At 37.5% G+C, this 27,080-nt stretch overlaps 1 protein-coding gene across 2 annotated transcripts in view; it reads right to left on the reverse strand.

Annotated features, from left to right (window-relative positions):
- The window catches only part of LOC106092987 (acetyl-CoA carboxylase), a 44,885-nt gene extending 18,566 nt beyond the window's left edge, over positions 1-26,319 (reverse strand). Inside the window, exons 1-4 of one of the 2 annotated variants that reach the window (XM_059369638.1) lie at positions 26,193-26,319; positions 25,806-26,068; positions 13,580-13,621; positions 13,258-13,385 (exon numbers count right to left, since the gene is read on the reverse strand). In XM_059369638.1, coding sequence (XP_059225621.1) covers positions 13,258-13,385; positions 13,580-13,621; positions 25,806-26,068; positions 26,193-26,304 — 545 coding nt within the window. In that variant the 5' untranslated portion in view covers positions 26,305-26,319. Of the gene's footprint in view, positions 1-7,170; positions 7,443-13,257; positions 13,386-13,579; positions 13,622-25,805; positions 26,069-26,192 lie in introns of those variants that run through there. The other variant, XM_013259949.2, reaches the window with a different exon arrangement.
- Positions 26,320-27,080: the final 761 nt, after the last annotated feature.

Raw genomic sequence — 27,080 nt, forward strand, 5'->3', positions numbered from 1 at the left:
AATAGAGAGATCGAGAGAGCTGCATCAGGCTATAGACCAATTCAGACCATAATAAACACGTATGTTTATGGTCATGAGAGGATCCGTCGTACAAAAGTTTAGGCAAATCGGATAAAAATTGCGTCCTCTAGTGGCTCAAGAAGTCAAGATCCCAGATCGGTTTATATGGCAGCTGTTTCTGGTTATGAACCGATTTGAACTTTATTTGGCGCAGTTGTTGAAAGTCATAATAGAATACGTCATGTAAAATTTCAGCCAAATCGGATAGGAATTGCGCCCTCTAGAAGCTCAAGAAGTCAAGTCCCTAGATCGGTTTATATGACAGCTATATCAGGTTATGAACCGATTTTATCCGTACTTAGCATAGTTGTTGGAAGTGGTATCAAAACACTACGTGCAAAATTTCAGTCAAATCGGACGAGAATTGCGCCCTCTAGTGACTCAAGAAGTCAAGACCCAAGATCGGTTTATAAGGCAGCTATATCATTTTATGGGCGGATTTGAACCATACTTGGCACAGTTGTTGGCTATCATAACAAAACGCGTCGTGCAAAATTTCATTCCAATCGGATAAGAATTGCGGCCTCTAGTGGCTCAAGAAGTCAAGATTCAAGATCGGTTTATATGGCAGATATATCAAAACATGGACCGATATAGCCCATTTACAATCCCAATCGACCACTAATAAGAAGTAGTTGTGCAAAATTTCAAGCGGCTAGCTTTACTTCTTCGAAAGTTAGCGTGCTTTCAATAGACAGACGGACCGAAGGACGGACATGGCTAGATCGACATAAAATGTCATGACAATCAGGAACATATATACTTTATGGGGTCTCAGACGAATATTTCGAGTAGTTACAAACAAAATGACGAAATTAGTATACCCCCATCCTATGGTGGAGGGTATAAAAATCATAAAAAATGTAAATGACTAGGATTGTTGGCTCATTAATGAAAAAGCGATCATCTTGTCGAAAATCGTCTCAAGTGTCACCATATATTGGCACTCTACTGTACACTTTTCTCGTCTTATATACATATGTTTTAGTTTTATTTCAAATTTTCTTTGACATTGTACGAGGCAGAGGGATAGTGTTTTCGTGTCTTCTATGTAGTTTGGTTTTGGTTGCAATGGGCCGAAAACAGATAGCAAAACAACGACCGAAGAAATAGACAACAATAAAAGAGAAATCTCACGATTAATTTTGTGTTCAACTTTTATGAATGAAACTAATACCGTTTTTCTTTTTGTCAATAGATATGCATTTTATGCACTTTGATTTATCGATAAAGATAAAATAAAATTAATGGAAAGTAAACTAATGAGAAAACAAAAGAACCATATGACCCAGTTAGCATTTATTTTTATAACTAACAGCTGATTAAGATGAAAAGGCCCAGACATTGATTTAAAAGAAAATTTCCTTGTTATACAGTGCAATGATTTCCAAATGGCAAAGGCAAGGCAAAATATATTTCTGGTTGAAATTTTAAAAAGTCGTTGAATCATATGATATTTCAAAGGACTTGTACCCAGTTTTAGTGAAAATGAATTCGACCAAATGCCTCCTATTGTATTGTTACAGTTTAAAATTCCTTTAAATATCCATTTACCAGCTGTATATAATTAAAAAACATTGAAAATTGTAGCAAAATGTCTTTGTAATTGAAATGGTGGAAAAGGGGTCGATTAGAAGGCAGGAGCATGGTTCATATGTATGTGTATGCATTCACATGCGAATATGCGAAAAAGTTTTCCTTTACAAAGAAATTTCTCTTTGTCAAAGAAAATAAATGAAAGGGAAATAGTACAATGCATTTTCTTTGAGATACATATTCTACTGAAAACATACGAGACAAAAGACAATTTAATTATTTTATGAGAACTGAAGGATCTGCCACCCGAAGGAATTTTCCTTGGAAAATTCTACACACAAAATAAATATAGTATTGTTTTTGGAAAGATATAAGGTCACATTTAGGGAAAAATTTGACTAGTCAAAAGTCAGCAATTGTGCAAAGAGCAAAATTCTAATATAAATTGAAACTGTCTTGTTGTTTTGCAGTATTTGATGCCTTCCATATGTATACCCTCTACCGAGGGTAACAATCCCCTTAATTCCGGTTGGCGATAGTTCATTTCGAAATTTTTACGAAATGGTATTATGGTTGTCGAAGACGAAAATTCCTTTACATTTTTGATATCACATAAGTTGAATTCGACTGTCAAATTTGACGAAAATGATCGACATATAGGTTAATTGCTTTCTAAATTATATCGTGCATGTTTGTCTAAAGAGTATGGAACCTACTTTTATATTATTTTTTTTTTATTAACAACAATATTATCAAACTGTCGAAGGCGAATAAGTTACAGAATAACACGAAATGTGAAATTCGCCTGCGACGGCTGTCGATTTTCGTTTTCGACAACGGGAAATAAGGGCGAATATTTTCACTGTAAGGGGTTTCCCAGTTATCTTACGACCAAAAGCTACCTCCTGGCAGGAGTGAAACAAGGAGTCTTTTTCCCGACACATGGGACTGTCTCCAAAAACCGGCTAGAGGCGGAAGCGATACCCTAGGACAATTCCTCCGTAGCGACTACGTGAGCATTGATATTCTCATGTTTGTAGTCAGAGATTGCAAATGCGAATTTCCCCATGAACATTCCATTAAGGAACTGGCGCAAACTTTTCACAAAACAATGAGTGCTGTCCGAATCAATTCTAAGCTCAATGATTAGGGACCTCCTTTTATAGCCGAGTCCGAGTGCCGCAGAGCGACACCTCTTTGGGGAGAAGTTTTTACATGGCAAAGTACTCTCAAATGTCGCCAGCATTAGAAGGGGAGAACGAACCACCGCTAAAAAATTTTCTGATGTTCCTGCCAGGATTCGAACCCAAGCGTTCAGCGTCATAGGCAGACATGTTAACCTCTGCGCCATGGTGCCCTCCGAAGTCAGAAATTATCCGACTATATTCGAACGGAACCTTGTTGATACTGGTGAGATTCAGCAAGTAAAAGTCGACTTTGCCAAGCCTTGCTGCATTGAAAGGGGCTGTACTGCAGTGGACCACAATTCACTTATAAATCCCGTGGCAGCCGTTTGTACGTACTGGATTGACCCGATGGAGTTCTTCGTCGCCAAGGGCTGCGGCCTCAGTGTACAACATACACACTGTTACAACCGGTACGGGATAGTTGTGAGCACCACACAGGCTGAAACATCGAGGTCCGATCTGTATGGTGTTCATTGCTGTCACGAGAAGCTTAGCTGCGAGCTACCGGGCGTGTCCATAGGTTGCGGATAGTGGAATGCTCCGAAGAGTCTCAGTGAGTGATCGGGTGGCACCGGCTCTTGCACAAAAACTGAGTACCTATTATGCTCGATATGACAAGGCGAGTTATTGGTGCCTTTTAGTAACCAATGGCCAACCTGTTCCCGCGGCGATCGGTCCTTTGGAACGGAACGAGCTTGCTCAACTACAGGAGCTTTACGAGGATCGCCAACTTTGCATGAAAATGTGGTTACAACAACATTTATCCTATACTCGTCGTACCAAAATGGAAATGATGGAAAAAACTAAATACTCGAAAAGCACAACGAAGGAGGAGCAAGCAAGCAGTGCTAGGGGAGACGGCTTACGTGGTCTTAATATGTACGAACCACGTATGCAGATTGACTGAAGGCTAATCACTAGCCTATCTGCATATAACCCAGTTGCTCTCGATCTCACAATAATAAGTCTCTGAGAGCGAAATCATCTGTCATGACCAGCGTTGCCGTTTTGAGCCTTTTCTCCAAATTTGTTAGGATTTACTTTAAATTTTAAGGGTTTGGTCGGACCTCCGACCCGACAAAACATTTAAATATTTTTGATCGTCGTCAATGTTTAAGACAATTTAACCATGTCTGTACGTTTGTGTGTCCGTATGTTGTAATCACGCTAGTCTTATAAAAATTTTGAGCTCTATATTAAACAAAAAAAACCAAATCTAACCGATCGATCCATAAATGACTGTTTGGCAAGCAGAACAAAATTTGACATACTCGAGGTGATCAATTTTCAAGCCCCATGGATCAGTCTCTGGACAGACCAAGGTCTCCATCCGTTCAAAAGTTCCAGAATTATTTCCAACTATATGATCCGAATACGGTCAACAGACTATATTTAAATAAACTGTCATATAAACTGATCTGCTGATTTGAGTTCATTGAAGTCACATTTGAATCCGATTTTCTGAAATTTGGGATGGTGATTGAAAATTTGTGCTTGGTTTATAACAGCTAGGGTTATACCCGTAGATAAGGGGTATCTAAAAAACGATTTCTATATTTATAAAAAAAACGTAATAATTTTTGAAGTAAAATTAAATTACGTATTTGCATCTTTTGTTATCAATTTAAGATTAACAAAAGTCTTGGGATGCATACTTTTAATGGCTGTGTCATGTCAGCACCTAAGGTATATTGCGAAATCCATTGCAAAACAGTCATATTTGACGTAAGACACGGTTTGTGAAACGTCAGATGCTTCGCAGCAAGATAAGACAGATTAAAATGAACTGGACATTGAATCTAGTAGGAAATATGAAACCTAAGAATAGTGGGCTAACCAGACGTAAACAACTTACTTGCATTTTTTAAAGACAAAAAATAAATTAAGTTGCATATACCAAGACTTTAAATTATTATATTCAAATTCAGGAGCAACAATTTGTATGATCATTGGCATCAATGATTTCACAATGATTCCCTTGTGTTTTGTTTTATTATAAGCCTCCATGATACGAGTATAGCCGCCATGGGCAGACTACTTGGCATAATAACCCACTGTTGATGCCCATACCTGTTCACAAAAAAAAAACGTGAATTTCTTCTTACCAAAATACCACAAATGTAAATTAACCTACTAAACCTGCTTAAACTTCAAAGAAAAAATATATAATAACAAACTTAACAAGACCTTCTGATTATTGGTCAGACCAAACGCTATGCAATTAATGACGATAAAACGTCATACTTTTGCAATTATATATAAAAACTTTTTTCTCATAGCTTCGATGAAAATAATACAAATAAAACTGTTATAAGGTCGTTTGGGCATATATGGTTATTTATGTATGGGGCATTCCACGATAAATTGAACAAATTACAAAAAAAAAATTAAAAAAAAATATATTTATAAAAAATTCACAAAAATTATATAAAATGCATACAAATATATATATATAACATGCATAAAAAATATATAAAAAAAATGTATAAATATATAAAAACTGTATTAAAAATATAAGCCATGTATTATGGTACAAGCCATTGAGAAGTGGTGATTCAGAAGATGTACCGAATAAATGGATTCGTTTGAAGAGAATAAACAATAAAAAAACGACCAAAATATTTGACACGGAGCCGTAATCCTCTATCATAACAACCCTCGGACACTTGTTGCAAGAATGGTAAAAAATACTTGGAAGACCAGAGCAGTGGACGAAAAGTTTTTGTTCACCCGCTATTATAACATAGGCCTTTAATTAGGGCATTAATTTATTTTGCTACTATAGTAAATAGTTGGGGTTGGTTTGCCCACCGGGCCGTAGCCTCAAAAACGGATTTCATATTTGAGTTTCTGGGGGAATTTTTACGCCGTTTTACCAGCATACTGTACTTGTACTCCAATCCAGGGTTCCAAAATTCAGGCAAAGTAGAAGTAAAATCCCATAAAGTTTGTCGGTGACGAATCTTATATACCCTGCTGCATAGATCGCATCCATGGAGCAGGGGTAGGATCTATAATTTTTTCAAAAACTCCAATTGAAACATGTTTTTATAGGAGCTATATCAGATTTGAACCATCCATAATTGGCATGAATATTGCAAGTCATAACATAAATCATGCTATATTGAATAATAATTGTGCCCTCTAGGGGTTGTCTAAACAAGGACCGATTTAGGTCATTATCAATCCCAAACCATGTAATGTACGAAGTTTAATAAGAAGTTCAATACAAAATTTCGAGCGACTAGCTTGGTAGATAATATATAAAAATAGAGTCCGATATCGCCCATCTTCGAACACAATCTGCCTATGGATAAGAACATAAACTGCTGAAACTTCGGCACAATACACGTAGCTTAATTTTTTTAAAACTGTTTCATTATTTCAATAGACAGATAATCGGGCATCGACATCATAGGTCGGTCACCGGAAGTAGTTACTGCAGCCTTTGAAATAATCGAAAGAGAGTCAGGGTCTCGCAGTAAATGGAGATAAGGCGAAATTGATGGTTTCAACTCCCAAAACGCCTTGTACAACCGAGCAGATAAAGAAAATGGAGAAAGTTGAGAACCAAAACTTTGAGATAGTCAGTTACTTCATCTACCTCGGCACCGCCGTAACCAAAACGAATGACACCAGTTTTGAGATAAAGCGAAGAATAATACTAGCAAACAGATGCTACTTTGAACTAAGTAAGCTGTTTAGAAACAAGGCCACCTCTCGACAGACGAAGATTACACTATACAAGACTCTGATACTACCCGTGTTATTCTATGGTTCTGAGGCATGGGTACTTGTGAAAGCAGATGAGATAGTGCTTGGAGTATTTGAGAGAAAGGTTCTTCGTAAAATATATGGACCAGATTGCTTTAATGGAGAATATAGGGGACGTATGAACCACGAGCTGTATGACGAGGATAGCATAGTTACACGCATCAAAATACAACGGCTGCGTTGGTTACGTCATGTTGTCAGAATGGACGAAGAAGCTCTAGCAAAGAAGTCTTTTGAAGGTAAACACGGTGGTACATGCAAACCGATGGAAAGATCAAGTGGTGGGACACACCTCGAAATTTGGTGTCAGAGATTTTAGAATAAGCGCAGAAGATCGAGACGCTTGGAACGCTATACTACGTTCGGCTGGTGGAACAAATGTTCTGTCATAGCCAATTAAAGTAAAGTAAGATAATCGGACAGCCGGGATAGACCCTCGGAATTTTGCGGCGGCTAATAATATATAGATCGGAAATATATATACATACATATTTGAATCCTTTGCTGATTTATATAAAAATGTTAATACATTTGATTTGTTTTTACCGTGGAGTGACCCTTATATTTTATTATTATTGTTATTTGTGTGTGTATGTGTTTTGGTGGTAATTACTTAAGAGTTGTTGTAGCCCCGGCTATATTCGTTGCTGACAGTAAAGACTTATTTGAGTTTTGATCAACACTTTGTTGGCCAACAGGGTTTGAAGAGTTTTTTTGATGATTTAGGTTTTCCTCGGCGGAACCATTTGGCATGGTTACACTAATGCCAGGCATTGATGTCATTGTGTTGTTGGTGCTGCTCGTATTAGCGTTAACTTCCTTCTGCTGTTGGTCGAGAACAAAACGTTTGCTGGCCCGTCTTTTTAGCATTATATTCAATAGTAGTGCAAAAACTACTAAAAGCATACACAAATTATAAGAAACACTTAATTTTTCTTTCTTAATTTTTTTTTTATAAAATTTAATGACGTATAAATCGAATGAAACAGGCGTTTTGTTTGTTCACTCTTCAACTCAAACTAGTCTACTAAACACTCTCACAAAAAAAAGAAACATAAAACAGAAAAAAAAACATAAAATATATTTAAATATTCCAACAAAAATACGTCGTGTGGTACTACGTTTAAACACTGCAGATACCAGCAACAACTATTATTTACAAATGACACACTAGAGGACAATCGACCGTTGGTAACACAAAAACAAATTTCTTTACTACTATTACTCCACACTCTACCGAAAAGGCCGAAACCCGTTAACGTTGTAATACAAGCGACGTTCAAAATACTACTAACGCTACTAACGAGGGAAAACGTTAATACGAGATGACAGCTAGAGTCAGTTATGGCCAACAGACAACCCCAACAACGCAAAACGTCAGCTCTTCTACTTTTGCTCTCACAACCCGAAAAGATTTGCGCACTGCTGAGAGAAAGTGGGAGCAGCAGGGTTTTTTTTCTCATTGTCGTTTCACACAATGTAGTCAGACGAGGGGCGTTGAGCCGCTTTTTAGGCCAGTTATTGCAGCAGGTTCCTAGTGCCTAATTGTTATTAGATTTCCTATATCCATAAAAAAATATCTTTAAAAATGCACACAAAACAATGTTGGCACCTTTACGGAAAGTGAAAACAACAATATTGGAATGTTGCTTCATTGCCTAATTAAATTGTGGACCTGTTAGCTATTTGGCGGCATTTTATCTCATCTCTTTTTTTTTAGCTAGTATCTCATTGGGGAGTAACGTAGTGAGGGAGTACTCATTCATTCATATTTTTTCTTCTTGTTTACACAAATGAGATACCTATGTAATGCGTACATGTGTATGTATATGCGAAACAATGCCTTTATATTTTATTAATAAAACTTACTCCAACAACAATAGTGTTGGCAAAATATATATGCGAGAGCAATTTTGAAAATTCAAGTGCTTCAAAGTGTTAGATGAATTGTTAAATGAAATTGTTGGTCTTTTATGCACTATAAATAAAATATCAATATTTACTGTTGCTTGCATCGTTCGTTAAATCGATTTAATAAGACCTTCCATTGGACCAAAAAATAATAAATAAACTTTTCTTATTCCAATTGTAAGAGATTTAGGTAAAATTAGAATTTCACCAAACAATAATCGATGTGCGATTTTTTTATAGAAAACGACATTATTTATTCAATCTTTTATTAAAAATGCAATTTTATAGAAAACCAGTAAGGAAAGGCAAAAGTCGGGCGGAGCCGACTATATAATGCCCTACACCTACCCTACAACAATAAATTCGGGCAAAATATAAATAAATATGTATATGAGAGCTTTATCTAAATCTGAACCGACGTTAAACAGATCGTTTGAAAATTGTTATAACTACGGCCATATAAGTGCAAATCCGGCGATAAATTTGTATGGATGCTACATCCATATTTGAACCGATTTTGATGAAATCTCGCAGATATGTTAAGATCGGTAACAAAACAATCTGTGCCAAATTTTGTGCAGATCGGTCGAAATTTGTTGCTACTACGGCCATTTAAGTTTAAATCCGGCAATACATATATATGAAAGCTATATATAAATCTGAACCGACTTTGATGAAATTTAGCATATATGTTAAAATCTGTAACAAAACAATTCGTGCCAAATTTTGTGAAGATCGGTTGAAATTTGTAGCTACTACGGTCATTTCAGTGCAAATCGGGCGATACATATATATGGGAGCTATATATAAATCTGATCCGATTTTGATGAAATTTTGCAGTTATGATAAAATCAATAACAAAATTGTCCGTGCCAAATTTTGTGAAGATCGGTTGAAATTTGTAGCTACTACGGCAAATCGGGCGATACATATATATGGGAGCTATATCCAAATATGAACCGATTTTGATGAAATTTCGGAGATATGTTAACATCACTAACAAAACAGTCCGTGCCACATTTTGTGAAGATCGGTTGAAATTTGTAGCTCCTACGGCCATTTAAGTGCAAATCGGGCTATAAATATATATGGGAGCTATATCTAAATCTGAACCGGTTTTGATGGAATTCTGCTGATATGTTAAGATCAAAAACAAAACAATCTACGCCAAATTTTGTGCAGATCGGTTGAAAATTGTAGTTACTACGGCGATTTAAGTGCAAATCAGGCGATACATATATATGGGAGCTATATATAAATCTGAACCGATTTTTACCAATATAGCGTCCGTCATTGGGCCAAAAAAGTGATATGTGCAAAATTTCGTGATAATTGGACAACAAATACGACCTGCACTTTGGTTAAAAGAATACATGGACTCACAGACGAACATGGCTAAATCGAATCAGAAAGTGATTCTGAGTCGATCGGTATACTTATCAATGGGTCTAGCTCTTCTCCTTCTTCGCGGCAAACAAATGCACAAACTTATAATATACCCTGTACCACAGTGGTGATGTAGGGTATACAAATTGATTGAAAATGTAAGTTCTTCTAATACAGGGTGTACTCGGTTATCGCAAATCTGGTTATGCGCAATTTATGGTTATTGCGACACATTAATCAAAAGCATTGTAGATACGTCAAGTGACCTATAAAAATTAACCTTTTAAATGTAACCACCACCGTGGAGCGGGGGTATATCCATTTTGTCATTCCGTTTCCAACACATCGAAATATCGATTTCCGACCCTACAGCGTATATATATTCTTGATCCTCATAAAATTCTAAGAGGATCTAGGACGATTCATGCCCGACTATCTGTTGAAATCACGCTTCAGTATGGCAATATGACCTATATCGGACTATATCTAATAATATGTATTATCCCATTTAGACCGATTTGCCGATTTAAGAACTTGAGCCCATATAATGCGTATTTAATACAATTTAATAGCCCTTCGACATCCGTGTTAAGTATAGTCTAGATAAGACCATATTTGGATACAGCATATTCAGCGCATATAGACCGATCTCCCAATTTGACGTCGTTACCACATACAACGCACAGTTACTACCCGATTTCCCTGAAATTTAGCCCCGAGAGTTTTGTAAGGCCTCTCCATTCGTGCCGAGTATGGTTGAGATCGGACAATATTTAGATATAGCCCCCATGTACACCGATCTTCTGTTTAAGATCCTGAACCCAATAAACGCACATTTATTACACGATTACGTTCAAATTAAGCACAGAGATCGTTATCGATAAGATGGGACCATATTTGATGTAGCAGCCATATAGACTGGACTCCCGATTTAAGGCCTTGGCACCATAAAGCAAACATTTATAGTCCGATTTTTCTGATATTTAGCCCCGGACCATATTTGGATATAGCTCCCAAACTCCCGATTGAAGATCCTGACCAGTGTTGCCGTTTTTGGTAGGTTCCTACCAAAATGGGTAGGTTTTTATTCTCTTGGTAGGTTGGTAGGCTGACCTATATTTTTGGTAGGTTTTTACGACATACATATAAATACCAAATTAATTACTGAAAAAATCGCCGGAGATAACTCAAATTTGTTTCACTTCTTGTCGTTTCTGTGTTTTGTTAAGAGTGCAGAATAAAATCATGGATGTCAAGGTTACCAGGGGTATCAATGCTTTAAATTTCTCTTCCAAATTTTGTAATTTCTGGGTAAATAACGAAATGAAATGAGGCTTTGTTCGTTCAATGCTTTCATCGAAAAACAGGCCTATAAAGCAGCTGCAAACAAATTTGGTCAGATCTGGTCCATACTCACTGTAAAAGCGAAAAGGCTAGTAATCGTGACTTTTATCGGGAGAAACGAAAGTATGCTATATCAAGATATATGCTCTATCTTTCAATAAACAGACGGACATGCCTAGATCGTCTATGAATATAACGGTGATCTAGTATGTATACGATGTAGGGTTGAAAATGTATAATTTGATGTGTTGCAAATTGAATGGCAAAATGACTAATTGGTTACATATAGTCAAATGTTAAATGTCTTCTAACAAATGTGTGCTAAACATTTAAATTGTCTTCCTCTTAGTATAACAATCCCCTGATAAATGACATGACTCTATCTTTATTGTATTAGACCAAAACTAGCACTATTTGGGTCTAACTAAATCGAATTAGCTCAACACTGATGGCATGTCTATGTAGATGTGTGCAAGTGTATGTATATGGTACAACAGAAATCATGTATACAAACCACATCGTACGATGTTTGTTGACGTTTGCTTGTTGAGTGTAGCGGCCGGTTGGGGCGGTCGGCCGGTGGTATTATGTTCGCCACATTGAGAGTGTGTCACAGTAGAGAGTATATCTGTACCACCGGTCGGTTTGTTTTCGGTATGGTGGTATACCAAACGATGACGTTGTTTATTGTTTTCATAAATTGGTGGCGACTGGGACCACATCATGCCTCATGTAAACCGATCACCTGTTTACTTTGCCTCTTTTCACATGGGTGACCAGATGGCAGGGAATTGTTAAAGGTGATGGAAAACTGATTTATAATTAAACGAGAAATCATTTATCACAGCTAATAATGGAATGCTTTCGATTATCGATTGTGCCAAAATGGGGGTATTATTTTAAAGTAATAAATGAATAACAAAATTATTAAAAAACTCATTAGCTTCGTATAGGTTAACCATATAAATACTATTTGGTGTATTCATAAAATGACTACTTCGGGGAGTAAATGGTCACAATTACAGAATTTCGTATGGAATTGTCACCGGAGAGGAGAGGAAATGTCTCAAAATAAATATGAAGCAGAAAACTGACAATGACAGTAATGCAATAATCTGTTGAGACAAGGAAGGCTTAGTGAGATGCCTTCGAAGCACCAGACGTCAAGAAAGACTCCTAGTATTATTTGAAAAACAAGTAAAAGCGTGTTAAGTTAGGACGAGCCGAATCTTATATACCCTCCACCATCGATCGCATTTGTCGAGTTCTTTTCCCGATATGTCCTTTTAGGCAAACAAAGGATAAAAGGAAATAATTGTTTTAATATTGAAGTTATAGTCCGATTCGAGCCATAATTGAATTGAATGTTGGAGACCACTGTAGAAGTCTTGTGTAAAATTTCAGCCAATTTGAGTAAGAATTGCGCCCTTTAGGGGTGCAAGAAATAAAATAGAGAGATCGGTTTATATGGGAGTTGTATCAGACTATAGACCGATTCGGACCATATTCGACAAGTATGTTGAAGGTCATGGGAGAAGCCGTTGTACAAAATTTCAGCCAAATCGGATAATAATTACGCCCTCTGGAAGATCAAGAAGTCACGATCCCAGATCTGTTTATATGGCAGCTATATCAGGTTATAAATCGATTTCAACCATATTTGACACAGTTGTTAGAAGTCATAACAAAACACCTCATGCAAAATTTCATCCAAATCGGAGAAGAAATGCGCCCTCTAGTGCCTCAAAAAGCCAAGTTTCAAGATCGGTTTATATGGCAGCTATATCAGGTTATGGACCGATTTAAATAATACTTAGCACAGTATTTGGAAGTCATATCGAAACACGTTGTGTTTCAATCGGGTAGGAATTGCGACCTAGACGATCAAAAGTCAAGACCCCAGATAGGTTTATATGACAGCTATATCTGGTTATGGACCGATTTAATGGGGTCTTAGACGAATATTTCGAGGAGTTACAAACAGAATGACGAAATTAGTATACCCCCATCCTATGGTGGAGGGTATAATAACAATTTTTATCTATTTTTTAAGACTTGCCTCAGACGTTTTCTTTTTTCCGACAAATCACTGCTCGATCGATTATCATTTTGAAGCTTTTGTGGGAACTCATCACTCGATTCTCCAGCCTCATGGCCATTGGTCATTTCTTCAGGTTCATCGCCAACCTAAAAATAAATAAAACATTAAGAAATTTCCATTAAAATCGAAGTCATTCAATTCGGTTGAATAGGAAAAACAACAATATGGTGAAAATGAATAAATTTTAAATTTTGAGCTTTTTTCAAATTTGCAGAACCTTTTCCTAAGAAGTGGTTGTAGTAGTAGTAGTAGTACGATAGAGATATTAACAAAAACGTACCTCTCTATTTTGGCCAATAAAAATTTTCTGTAACAGGCCAGCCTGCAATATAATATTGGGAATTACTTAAGAGGTTTCACATGTTCATTACTGATGGGGAAATGTTCACCAGAGTGCCAATATTGTTAGTGCGATAATGGGAATTTGTTTTTAGTTATTTTAGTTTAAATATTGATAGCCAAGGGAAATGTTACCCAAAAAATATTAATTAATGCATTTACTCATAAAAGTTAAAGGATGTTCCCATTCAACGATTTCAAGATAATAGCAAGGAACTTTTTAATGCTTATGCAATGCATGTAAAACCAAACTACATATATAAAAATAAGTTTCTTTTGAAGACAAAAATTAACCATATTTGCTCTATTTTCTGTAAGGAGACCCATTCCAATACAGTCGATACCGCATAGCTGTAATACGCTTAGGGAAAAATCCCGCTTGAAATGAAAGTGAAATTTTTGTTCAAAAGAACCAATCATTTTGAGTGTTATTCAATGCAATTGAATTCGCTTAAGTGAAAAATCGCTTAACTGAAAATACCGATAAGCTGAAAAGGTTCTTACACACCAATTTCTGTTTTTTTATGAAATTTAAATCACATGAGTGAAAAAGTTATTTCTATGGGAAATTAACTGGGATTGGAATTAAAAAAAGTTAAAGCGTGCCAAGTTCGGCCTGGCCGAATCTTATATTCCCTCCACTATGGATCGATATGGAATCTATCATATTTAAAATCGCATAAAAATTGCGCCTTCTAGCGTCTCACAGTTTATATGGGACCCATATCAAGTTATTAACCGATTTGAACCATACTTGGCACAGTTGTTGGGAATATAACAATTTGTGCGAAATTTGAGCTAAATCGGAATTCAAGATCCGATATTGGTTTATATAGGAGCTATTCCAGGTTATGAACCGATTTAAACTATATTTGGCGCAGTTGTTTTAAATCATAACAAAACACCTCATGCAAAATTTCAGCCAAATGCGCCCTGTAGCGGCTCTAGAAGTCAAGATCCAAGATCGTTCTATATGGCAACTATATCAAAACTGATACCGATTTCGGTTTACATAGGAACTATACCAGGTTACGAAACGATTTAAATCCTATTTGACACAGTAGTTTTAAATCATAACAAAACACCTCATGCAAAATATCAGCAAAATCGGATAAAATGCGCCCTCTAGCTGCTCAAGAAGTCAATATCCAAGATCGGTCTATATGCCAGCTATATCAAAACATGGACCATTTACAATCCCAACCGACCTTAACTAATAAGATGTATTTGTGGAAAATTTCAAGCGGCTAGCTTTACTCCTTCGAAAGCGTGCTTTAGACAGACAAACGGACGGACGGACATAGCTTAATCGACTATGAATGTCAAGCCAATCAAGAATATATATTCTTTGTTAGGCCTCTGATCAATATTTCGATGTGTTACAAACGGAATGACGAAATTAGAATACTCCCATTCTTTGGTGGAGGGTATAACAATGAAATTCGCAAAAACATGTTTTGATATTTCGCTTATGGTTGTCTCTGACTTTTAAAGAATCCCACCAGGTAATGTTCTTTTTCAACTCAAAAATTAAAAAATTAGCTCCCTTTCATGCTTGTATCGCTTAACTGAAAATTAATTTCACTTATCCAACCAATGCTTAACTGAAAATTTCGGATAAGTGAAACAAAATTTATGATTTTAAGTGTTTCACTTATACGGTTTCGACTGTATTTAGAATTACAAAGGCATTTCAATGACACATTCGGACTACATGGACTAGCTATAAACTCCCCAGAGCAGTTTCAATTGCCACAGACATGTGTACACAAGTTATTTTTTTAACCAAAACAATCCAATGTATACCCAGCGGGAAACTTGAGTAGGGTTCACATTTGGAAACTTTCCATATGGCCTATAATTCAATCTCAACCAAAGCTAAACTTACTCTAAAAATCCTTACAAATTTTGCCATTACAGTCGAATCCGAAAAATTGAAAACAGAAAAAATTCTTAGGAATAGATGTAGTGAAGCTTGTTGAAATCGCAACTTTGACCAAACGTAAACATTTTATAATAAATCTTTTCAATTAAGCGGAGTTATACTCGCGTCCTTGAATTGTGGCTTTCTGTGGCATACATTTGTATTTCAATTAAGCAGTTTTTCATTTAGCGGAGTTAAGTGTGCTAAAAAGTCCTTAAAATCATTTAGTTCAAGTTATTTTTTTCAATTAATCGATTATTTTAATTAAAAGATGTCCAATAAGGCGGATTCCACTGTATATAAGACCTTAGTATCGCAATCCCATCGCAGCCGGCTATGCGTACCTGATTGACCCGATGAAGTCCTTCATCAGCAGGGGCTGTCGCCTCAGTGTACAACACACTCCTACAACAACAAGTTTTGTATCGCATCTTTTTCACTTTACAAGTCCACTTTGTTCAAAAGCACTTTCAAGAAGGGCATTCCTTTGCTATGAGTTCATTATGTCATTACACAAGTAACAAAAACAAGTAAAAAGGCATTCCGTCGCGCCGAATTTTGAGTACCCACCACCTCGGGTATATATGTAAACCCCATTTCGTCACAATCCAGTGAATTGAATACCCACCACCTCGGGTATAAATGTAAACCCCATTTCGTCACAATCCAGTGAATTGTATATATGTAAACCCCATTTCGTCACAATCCAGTGAAAATTGGATAACTTAAGCACCCAAATTCGGCACGGACATTGAATGGTCTAATATATATGTCACTATTCAAGTTTGTAGAACAAAATATTGGCGTTTTGGCAGATATATCCAATTATAAACCGTTCTGAACCATATTAAGGTCGGATATCGTGAGGCTTAGAAAAACTCACTGTTTCAATTTTCAGCGAAAACGGGTAACAAATAAAGCTTTAATGGGCTTCAGTCCCCTTATCCGCAGATCGGTCTATATACCAGCTATATCTATAGTCTGATCTGAACCATATTTAGGTCGGGTATCAGGAGGCTAAAAATAACTCACTGTTCAAATTATAGCGAATTCGGATAAAAAATAAAGCTTTTATGGCCTTCAAACCCTTTCTAGGGAGATCGGTCTATATGGCAGCCATATCTAAATATTGCCCGATTTGTTTAATGTTGGGAGGCTTAAAACTGCTCACTATTCCAAATTTCAGCGGAATCGGATAAAAAATAAAGCTTTCTTCACACCCTTTATCGGGAGATCGTTCTATATGGCAACTATATCCAAATATTGTCCGATCTGAACCATATTTTGGTCATTTGTAGAGAACCCTTTCACTGTTTCAAATTTCAGCAAAATCGGATGAAAAATAAAGTGTTTTATGGGCATTAGACCCTTTATAGGAAAATCGGTCTATATAGCAGCTATATCCAAATATGGTCTGATATGGCCTGCTCAAGAACTTAAACAGCGTGCATCAAAGACGTATCTGTTTCAAATTTCAGTTCAATATCTCAATTTTTGAAGGCTGTAGAGTGATTACAAAAGACGGACGGGCAGGCACACGGATATCGTTAAATCGATTTAGAATTTTACGACGATCCGAAATGTATATGCTTTGTAGGGCCGGAAATCGATGTTTCGATATGTTGCAAACGAAATGATTAATGAATATACCACCTATCCTACGGTGGAGGGCAAAACGTTAACATAAAAGAAACTCATAAAATATTTTTTACATTCCAAAGAAATGTAGCCGTTCAGGAAAATAGGTAAACAATTGTTTCAAGTACGTCTTCAAGGCTGTCTGATATATAAAAAAAATAAAATTTTGCGTATAAACATTCCATTGAGGAACAGTGGGGAAACTTCTATCATATCAATGAGTGCTATCCCATTTAAGTTTAAACTCAATCATAGGCAAACTGCAGAGTGATACCACTTAGTAGATCCGGCACAGGATAACTATGAGGGCCATACTGGCTTGAACTTTGATCTCTGATCTATGAGATGTTGATCGTTATCAGAGATGCTCATCTGAGAGTTACCGGACGCTTCCACAGGTTTGTGGATAGTGGAATGCTCCATACAATGTATATACCAAAGACGTCGGGGTGGATCTTTATGATCTAGAGCAGAAATGGGCAAATTCACACACAATATTATACATCAGCTCACAAACTTGGAAATAATGTAGACATATTTTCGTTCGCCCATCACTTATCTAGAACGAAACGATGAACTAGTACAACCACCCGGCATGGGATAACTATGAGCAACACATAGGTTGGAACTTTGAGCTCTTTGTGTTTTGTTGTAGCAGTGTGGTGTACACTGAGGCGGCAGCCCTTACCAATGAAGGACTTCATCGGGTCAATCCGGTACGTACAACCGGCTGCCATGGGGTTGTATTTGAGCTCTTATCTGCGTGGTGTTCATTGTTATCATGAGAAGCTCAGCTACCGGTTCCGGTCCAGATGTTGCCTATTAAGGAATACTCCATATGGAGTAACTGCAACTGCAGTCGTTGACAATCAGCTGTATCGAGTAGAGTCTAAATGAAAAGCCGGCCGGCATCGCCTACGATGCTTGATATGACAAGTCGAGCTATTGGCACTTTGAAATAATAAGCTTGCTCACCTATAGTAGTTTGACGAGGATCGTTACCCCCACCATCAAGGGATGGCAGACCTTGGGGCGACTAGACCGAAACGGATGGCCGATGAGTGCTGATGATTCTAGCGTGTGAATATTCCTTCCCTATGCAAATTTCTTTCAAAAGGCAGTTATCGATATCCTTCCATAACATACGTATATGCGTTTTATCACTAAAATAATCTAAATTAAATGACCACGTAGAGATCCACTGCATTGATAGTTAAACACTGTATTTAATTATGTGCAGTTGCATTGTATTGGATGCATTATCCTGTGCAAAGATTTATTGGACAGCCATGACATTTTAAGTCGAACTAGCCATGTCCTGGAGTAAGGCTAGGCGTTTGATATTTTGTACAAATACTTTTTATTAGTGTAGGTCGGTTGGGATTGTAAATGGGCCATATCGGTCCATGTTTCGATATAGCTGCCATATAAACCGATCTTGGATCTTGACTTCTTGAGCGTCTAGAGGACGCAATTATCGTCCGATTTGACTGAAATTTTGCACGTTGTGTTTTGGTAACACTTCCAACAACTGTATTAAGTATGGTTTAAATCGGGTTATAAACCCTAATATAGCTGCCATATAAACCGATCTTGGGTCTTGACTTCTTAAGCCTCTAGAGGGCGCAATTATCTTCCGCTTTGGCGGAAATTTTTCATGAAGTATTATTTTGTATTTTGACTTGCAACAACTGTGCTAAGTATGGCGGAAGTTGTTACATAACCTGATATAGCTGCCATAATAACTGATCTGGGATCTTGACATCTTGAGCCTCTAGAGGGCGAAATTCTCATTCCACGTGGCAGAAATTTTGTAACACGTCTTCTCCCATGACCTTCAGTATACGTGTCCAATATGATCTGAATCGATCTTGAGCCCCTACAAGGCGCAATTCTTATCCGAATGGACAGAAGTATTACACAATGACTTCTACAATATTCAGCATTTATGGTCCGAATCGGACAACAACTTGATGTGGCTCCAATAGCATAACAGTTCTTATTCATTATTCTTTGTTTGCCTAAAAAGATATACCGCGCAAAGAACTCAACAAATGCGATCCATGGTGGAGGGTATATAAGATTCGGCCCTGTTTAAAATAGCGGTATCTCGAAGGTAAGTCAACCGATTAAGGTGAATTTTCGTATGTAAACTTAAACTAGTAGTGGAAGCCACCGTATCGCAGAGGTTAACATGTCCGCTAATGACACTGAACGCCTAGCTTCGAATCCTGGCGAAAATATGGGACAAAAATTTTCAGCGGTGTTTACCTCCAAATGTTGGCGACATTTCTGAGGCACCTTGCCATGTGAAAACTTGTCCCCAAGGATTCGCTCTGCGGCACACCATTCGAACTCGGCTATAAAAAGGAGGCCACTTATAATTGAGCTTAAACTTGAATCGGACAGCACACTTGTGTTCAGCGACGAAGCTCTTTTGGCTCAATGGGTACGTAAATAATTAGAATTTTCGATTTTGGAGTGCAGATCAGCCAGATGCATTGCAAGAGTTACCAATGCATCCAGAAAAAGTCACAGTTTGGTGCGGTTTATGGGTTGGGGGCATCATTGGACCGTACTTCTGCAAAGATGATGCGAATCGTAATGTTACTGTGAATAGGGAGCGCTCAAGACAGTGCCACATGCCACACAACACGGTGAACATTTTATTTCACATTCGAGACCGGTCATTTGTCGCCTAGTTCGTGCCATTTAAAGCCTTTAGACTATTTTTTGTGCCCGCTTCAATTGACGCATTAGAAGACAATATTGAAGCATTTATTCGTGAGATACCGGGCGAAATGGTGGAAAGTTTATGCCAAAATTGGACTTAGCGGATGGACCATTTGAAACGTTTGAATGAAATAATTTTCAAACGTTTAATTATATGGACCGTACAATCGATTCAAAAAAAAAAAGATTTCATGAATTTTTCTGAATTTTATGTGTTTTTTTGAAAAACTATCTTATAACTCTTAAAAAATCACCCTATACTTATTAGCCTATTTTATTATAACTCTACTATTCCATATTAATATCCAAATATAAGCTGATAGTAATCATATTTGGTTCAGGCACCGAGAAGCTTAATACAGGTAACAGTTACAAATTTCAACGAAATCTGTTAATAAATGCATATTTTATTGGCCTCAGACCCTTTATCGGCAGACCGGTCTATATAGCAGCCATATCGAAATATGTTCCGATTTAGACTACCTCCGGCTTAGACAAACGGAGGCCTAGTCCAACTCACTGTCCCAAATTTCATTGAAATCTGGTAACAAATGCGGCTTTTATGGGCTCAAGACACTAAATCGGCAGATCGGTCTAAATTGCAACTGTATCTAAATATGGTCCGATCAAGACCATATTCGGTTTGGATGTTGGGAGTCTTAACTTACTGCTTAAAACTACATCTAAAATCGGCTGATCGATCTATAAGTCAGCTATATCTAAATATGGGTCCGATCTGGACCACATTTGTGTCGATTGTCGGAAGCCTTAAAACAGCTCACTGTTTCAAATTCCAACCAAATAGGGTAATAAATGAGCCTCTCATGGTCTTTACACCCTAAAGCTGCAGATCAGTCTACATGACAGCTGTATCTAAATATAGCCCGATGTGGACCATATTTGAGTCAGATCTTGGGAGTTTTAATACAACTCACTGTTCCAAATTTTAGCAAAATCGGAAAAATGCAAATGCCCATATTCGGGTGGGGTATCGATGGGCCTAATAGAGCTTATTGTTTTAAAGTTCCGTGCGCCTGTTACGGGCTTAATACACTTAATCGGCATATGGGTCTGTATTTGGCCCACTCCAGAACTTAACCTGCGTATAAAAGAATGAATAAATGAATATATCCCCTATCCTATGGTGGTGGGTGTAAAAAGATGGAATCAATGTGGGTGTATCAAAAAAAAATCTGACAGTAAGTACAATTGGCTTTGTAATTGGACATGTGAGATTTGTGTAGTCTCTAGTTGCAGGCCGGACGAATTAAAAGGTATTGAGCAGGCTGCATCTCCTGGATCTTAGTTGACTTTCGGTTTGTAATAGGAGTTAAATTTAACAGATGCTTTGGGAGGCGGATGATCTCCAAGAACGACATCCACTCGGTAGTTTTTTAAAGCTTGTGCTACCATTCTCTTTTTCGAGCCCAGAGGCTCTCTTTTGTAAGGCTAAACCCTTCTCTCTTGATTAGCTATGGGCTAACACATTTGTTTGCACATTATTTTCAATCCCGCGTGGTTTGTGCGTACGTACGCTGCAATGTGCAATAGTATTTGCGATTTGCCCATCGCTGCTCTAGAGATTAAATATTCAATCTAACGGCTCTGCGAACGACTGTTGTCACAAAATGGATCTTTTGGAGAATTGAGTAGACAGCCTGTCGCAGTTAGCGAGAAAAGATAAATCGATTTGTGCGATTCTCCCTTTACTCGATTTCCTGCTTGGCTTCAATAGTACAGTAGTTGAACAGGTTTATTTTTTAGACAAAGGGGCTCAATTACAATCCGGCAGATGCAGCCGCCTCTACTCCTACAGGGTAAGGCTTGATACCAACGTGCATGATGTGTGTCCCGATTGCGACCAGGGAGCACACGACACTCGTCACCTCTTTAACCGCCCAGCCAGACCCACTTCATTCAGACCCAGATCCCTCTGGACGCAGAGCTCTGGATATTCAACAGAACCAAGTTAACGAAAGGAAGAACATAACAAACACACTGCTGCAACAACAACCAATTATAGTGTCCAACGACAAACATATGAAATTATTCAGGAACTCTACTTGCGGTATATGCAATTGTTTCATAATTAAGTCGATAAGTCGAAGTACAGCGCTTTAGACGAATTATTGCTTTGCAAAATTATAATAATGTGATCAGCGAAAAAGGTGCAATTAAAAAATTATTTATTTGCGCGGCATGCTGGGAGCAATTTCCGAACTGATAAAGAATATATAAGGAATACATGGATAGACACTCGAATAAGATTGAATCAAATCGCCAAGAAATACGTAAACATGATTTGTCTTATCTGCATTATTAATTTTCAAACCATTGAGCTACAAAATTCAAAAATGTTTCAAATATTTTTGCTCTAATAAAAGAAATGGAAAAAAATTAAGGCAAAAACCAGAAATGGATAATTCTTTTAATACCTGAAGAGCCATATACCTCCTACTAAATATTGTGATATCCATAACATCACGATGAAAATTGCTCGGTAGCATACTCTTGGTACACGATAGCAAGTTTGAGGAGCATTATGGAAGAGTTTGAATTGATTCGGTAAGGACTAATAAATATGAGAGCAGTCCTCTTATATGAATTCGTCGAAGCTGTCTATGGCATGAAAGGTTAAAAGCATATTCTTCCTTCAAGACCACAACCTTATATTTGGCGTCAGTTAATGTCGCGACGTTGTAGTTGACGAAATGTTGAGAAATGTCAACCTGCTTTTTTGCAGTTTTTTTTCAGGATTTGGCTTAATGTGATCTATAGTGGATTTCAAGCTAAATTTACAAAGCCCACTTATTTTAAGATTTTAATATCTCTAACAGTACAATAGAGATATATTTTCTATGTAATATACAGGAGACTTATCCCTTTGTATTTAAAACATTCTGTCTTGGTGTATTCTAAGGTTACAATCACACTGCATTCTAAGGCTACACACTGCATATGCATTCTTCCATCCATATTGCGCGGACTAGCTATTTTGCATACGTCATCAGCGTTTTGTCTCCGGTGTCAAAGAATTCAGACCCGAGAAAAATATGAGTACCATACAGGATGGAACTTTGAACTCCAATCTGTGTGGTGTTCTTCATGATCATGAGAAGCTTAGCTCGGAGCTACAGGGCACGTCCACAGATTGTGGATAGGGAGTAGCTGCTACTACAAACGCGGACAATCAGCGGTATTGATTGGAGAGTCTCAGAGAGAGGCCAGGCGGCACCGGCTACGACAAGATGAGACATTTGCGCCTTCAAGTAACCAATGGCTTTCATGGAACGAACTTGGTGAACTATAAAAACTTGAGGATCGCCACTTCCACATACAAATGTGGCTACGATACAATAACAACAATAATTCAGTTGGTAAGCCATCGGCTTATGTTCCATTGTTCTTAAAAGGGTTATAGCTACGCTTACCTTTTTCTGACTAGGCGGTATACATTCCACATTATCAGCAGGGATAGGTTCTGTGATATCCTCGTTGTCGTCATTACTTTACAATTAGCAGAGTAAAATATTCTTTCAATATCGTAAGATAGTGATCTGTATCTGTTATTTGGTTCCTAATTCTGGATTCCTGTGTGTGCCGCACTTCTTGTCATATCAAGGTTTCGTAAGGGAAGCTTTTGGTACCCAGGTATGAATATCATAACACTTATGATATTTTATACACTTCGGACGCGCCGTAGGCTCGGAATGCGGCCTGAATCCGAGGATAGTCCATTGGCTCTACAGGAGCGTGATAAAACCAAGGCGTAAACTTACTTACGCCTCAATAGTTTGGTGGACTACGATGGAGAAAAAGTGCAACGTAAGGATAATACAAAAGTTTCAGAGAACATGTTGTAGGCAGAGCGATGAGGACCACGCCCACTAGGACACTAGAGACTTCTCAATATCCCATTGACATACAGATTAAGTATGTGGCAGCCATTGCGGCTATGGTTGTGTTAAGGCGATGGGAGATTGGATAGAGGATAGAAGCAGATCATGCCATCGCAGAATAATCGAGCCGACGATAAGAAACGTGAAAGGAATATAAGAAGAGGTTTCCGATCGGATACCTGAAACGACACTTGAGTTCGAGTGCGAGGCACTGCTGCCAGCGGTACAGTCTTGGATTGACGGAATCCTAGTATTGCCATCTAGACGATCATTTTACTCGGAAGGTTCAATGCTACAGGACAGAGTGGGCCTGGGGGTCTACATTAAGAACACAAGGACTGAGATCAGTTTTAGACTGCCTGGCCATAATACGGTCCTGCAGGCGGAGATTCGGGCGATCACGGAATGTGTGAGGTGGTGTGGTGCCAACCCGAGGACGTCGAGTGTGAACATCTTAACGGACAGTAAACTGACCGTAAGAACAATAACAACCAGGAGGGTAAGGTCACGAACAGTCTTGGAGTGTAAGAAGGAGATTAACGCCTTCTGGCACGTTCGGCAACGTTTGGGTACCGGGCCATAGCTGAATATGGGGAAATGAAAAAGCAGACCAATTGGCAGTGAATGCAAGAGGACTGCCGTCAATAAACTTGGTTAACCCGAAGCCTTTCGGGCCGACGCAGTCCGAGTGAAGAGCGTAGACTATGAACGAAATATCGAAACGGTTGGTAGGACAACGAAAATCCTATGGGGAAATTTATTATTTAGAGCGCATAACAAGCCGATTAATAGCTTAGGTGTACGTCCATTTTGGCATGGGGCGGATTAATAACCGCACCCTCTTTTTACCTAAACTAACCTACACTTCGGAATCGCCTGGATTTCCGGCTCCAGATCAGCCAAATACCATCAGTGTAGCTTTTTTGAAGCTTTGAATGGAACATAAGCTTCCAGAAGACAACTGTGGAAGGAATCAGTCAATTCTTGACAGCCGTGAGCCTCCGCAACATGGGTTTCCATAATTATTCCTCAAAAGCATAATCATTCTCTCCATTCGGAGAACATCGGTAGGACATACAACATCGAGTGCCCTACTTGGCTTGATTATTGTCTCTCTTCTATGAAAAAATAACATACTACCCAGGATAGTAGATATGATAAGATATGATCAGAATCAGATTTTCGGATCAAGATCTGCTGTAGAGACTAACGCTCCTCTTAATAGGACCAATAGCCGTGAGTTTGGTCCCTACTCTGCTGAATGGGATGAAGGTATCTAAAGTACATTTACTCGTAGGATTTAGGGCGTTTTAGTGTGCAATCTTTCAATCATACTATACTCGCAATTAAAACAGATGGAAGGATGGGACCATCTTACGATATCCCAATATCGTAGAGATATTTTAAGAGCTACTTTTGCAAATGTTGTGAGCCCAACTTTGCACTATGAAAGTTGAGCGTTCTGCTTTGAAAACCTCTTTGCTTAGTACTGTGTACTATAAATTGACACTTTTACATTCCAAAGTATAAAATGCAAATTATTGCAGATAGACTGTCGTAAGCAAAATCAGAAATGTTATTGGGTTGCCCAAAAAGTAATTGCAGATTTTTCATATAGTCGGCGTTGATAAATTTTTTCACAGCTTGTGACTCTGTAATTGCATTCTTTCTTCTGTCAGTTATCAGCTGTTACTTTTAGCTTGCTTTACAAAAAAAGTGTAAAAAAAGTATATTTGATTAAAGTTCATTCTAATTTTTATTAAAAATGCATTTACTTTCTTTTAAAAAATCCGCAATTACTTTTTGGGCAACCCAATATATGTCTGATGTGCCATGTCAAAACTAATTTCTAACAATAACAATGGAATTATTCTAAAGCCAATAAATCATCATGTAAACTAATCGGACTATAAGTAAAAAATAATAATGAATGAAAAAAATTTTAAAATAATTTTCTTATAGACACTACTTACCAAGAAGCTAGGCCTCTCATTATTTGACATCTTGATGTTGTTGTTATTCAAAATAAGTCTAAGATTTGCGGACGCACTATTGTTACAATTATTTTCCAATTGATGGTTATTTTCCAGATGTTGGTGTTGTTGTTCGCCAAGATTTATACAATTAAGGCTGTCACAAATTTCGTCGTCTTCCACCTTAAAGCTATCACTGGAGAACTGAACTTTTTTGATGCGGCCTGCCGACGATGATGAACTTAAATCTTTTGTACAATTTTCTGCAAAAAAAAAATAAACAAAATAAAATCAAAAATGTAAAAAAAACTAAATATAAATATAAGTATGTACATGTGGCAGATAGACATTAAAAAATAAATTTAAAAAAAAAAAAACTTAAAGTACCCTCAGGAATGAGATGATGTTGATGATCTGATCGATGATGTCGTCTGCGCCCAGTGACAAAAGCAAACAAAGTTATTAGGAAACTTAGGCTGATTAATAATGTTAAAAACATTGGAAAAAATGTTCGGTGTCCAAGGAAGAACACTTGGTTTAAGTCAAAAAAGGAGTCTCGTCACAAGCAACGTGTCAATACAATGATTAGGATTATCACATAAGGGCGAGAGCAAAAGTTCTCAACAGATAAGCCACTTGGTAGCGGCGTTTGATGGTGCTAGCGCTTGCATGTGTTGCTTCAAGCTGGACTCGCTATAACAACAAATCAAAGAAAGCTGTGTCTCGGCTACAGTTGCAAAGTTTTCAGCACTGACATAGCGTTGAGGCGTGGTGATAAGGCTTTGTCACCTGATGGACAGCTATAAATATATAAAGAAAATACAAAATGCAAAAAAGCGTTTGGATTTAACGATAACAACTATGTACTAAGGCATATTCACAAAAACTATAGTTTGTGAAAAAATAATAATAATAACAAAAAAGTTTTTAATGTTTGTATTTAGAAAAAATAATATGCCGATAAGGGGCTTTGGAAATAAGGTACAGAGTTTGCTATTTGGGCATTTGAAATGTTGTATTCAAATTTATTTCATTCAAAAATAAAAAATTAGAATAAGGCATTTATGTATTTGCGCTTCACAATAGAATAGGGGTATCAGGGTAATTCGTTCTACCATGCAGGTTACTTGTCATTGTTGGTTTTTTTTGAGGGATGAATTTCAGTTCCTAAAAACCGTGGGTACTTAAAATACCCACAGTTTTTATGAACTGAAATTTTCCGAGATTTCAAAATATCTGCAAGCTGGATAGGAAAATTAAGGCCTGGTTATGCTC

The sequence above is a fragment of the Stomoxys calcitrans genome, chromosome 5, assembly GCF_963082655.1.
Source record: "Stomoxys calcitrans chromosome 5, idStoCalc2.1, whole genome shotgun sequence".
NCBI lineage: Eukaryota > Metazoa > Arthropoda > Insecta > Diptera > Muscidae > Stomoxys > Stomoxys calcitrans.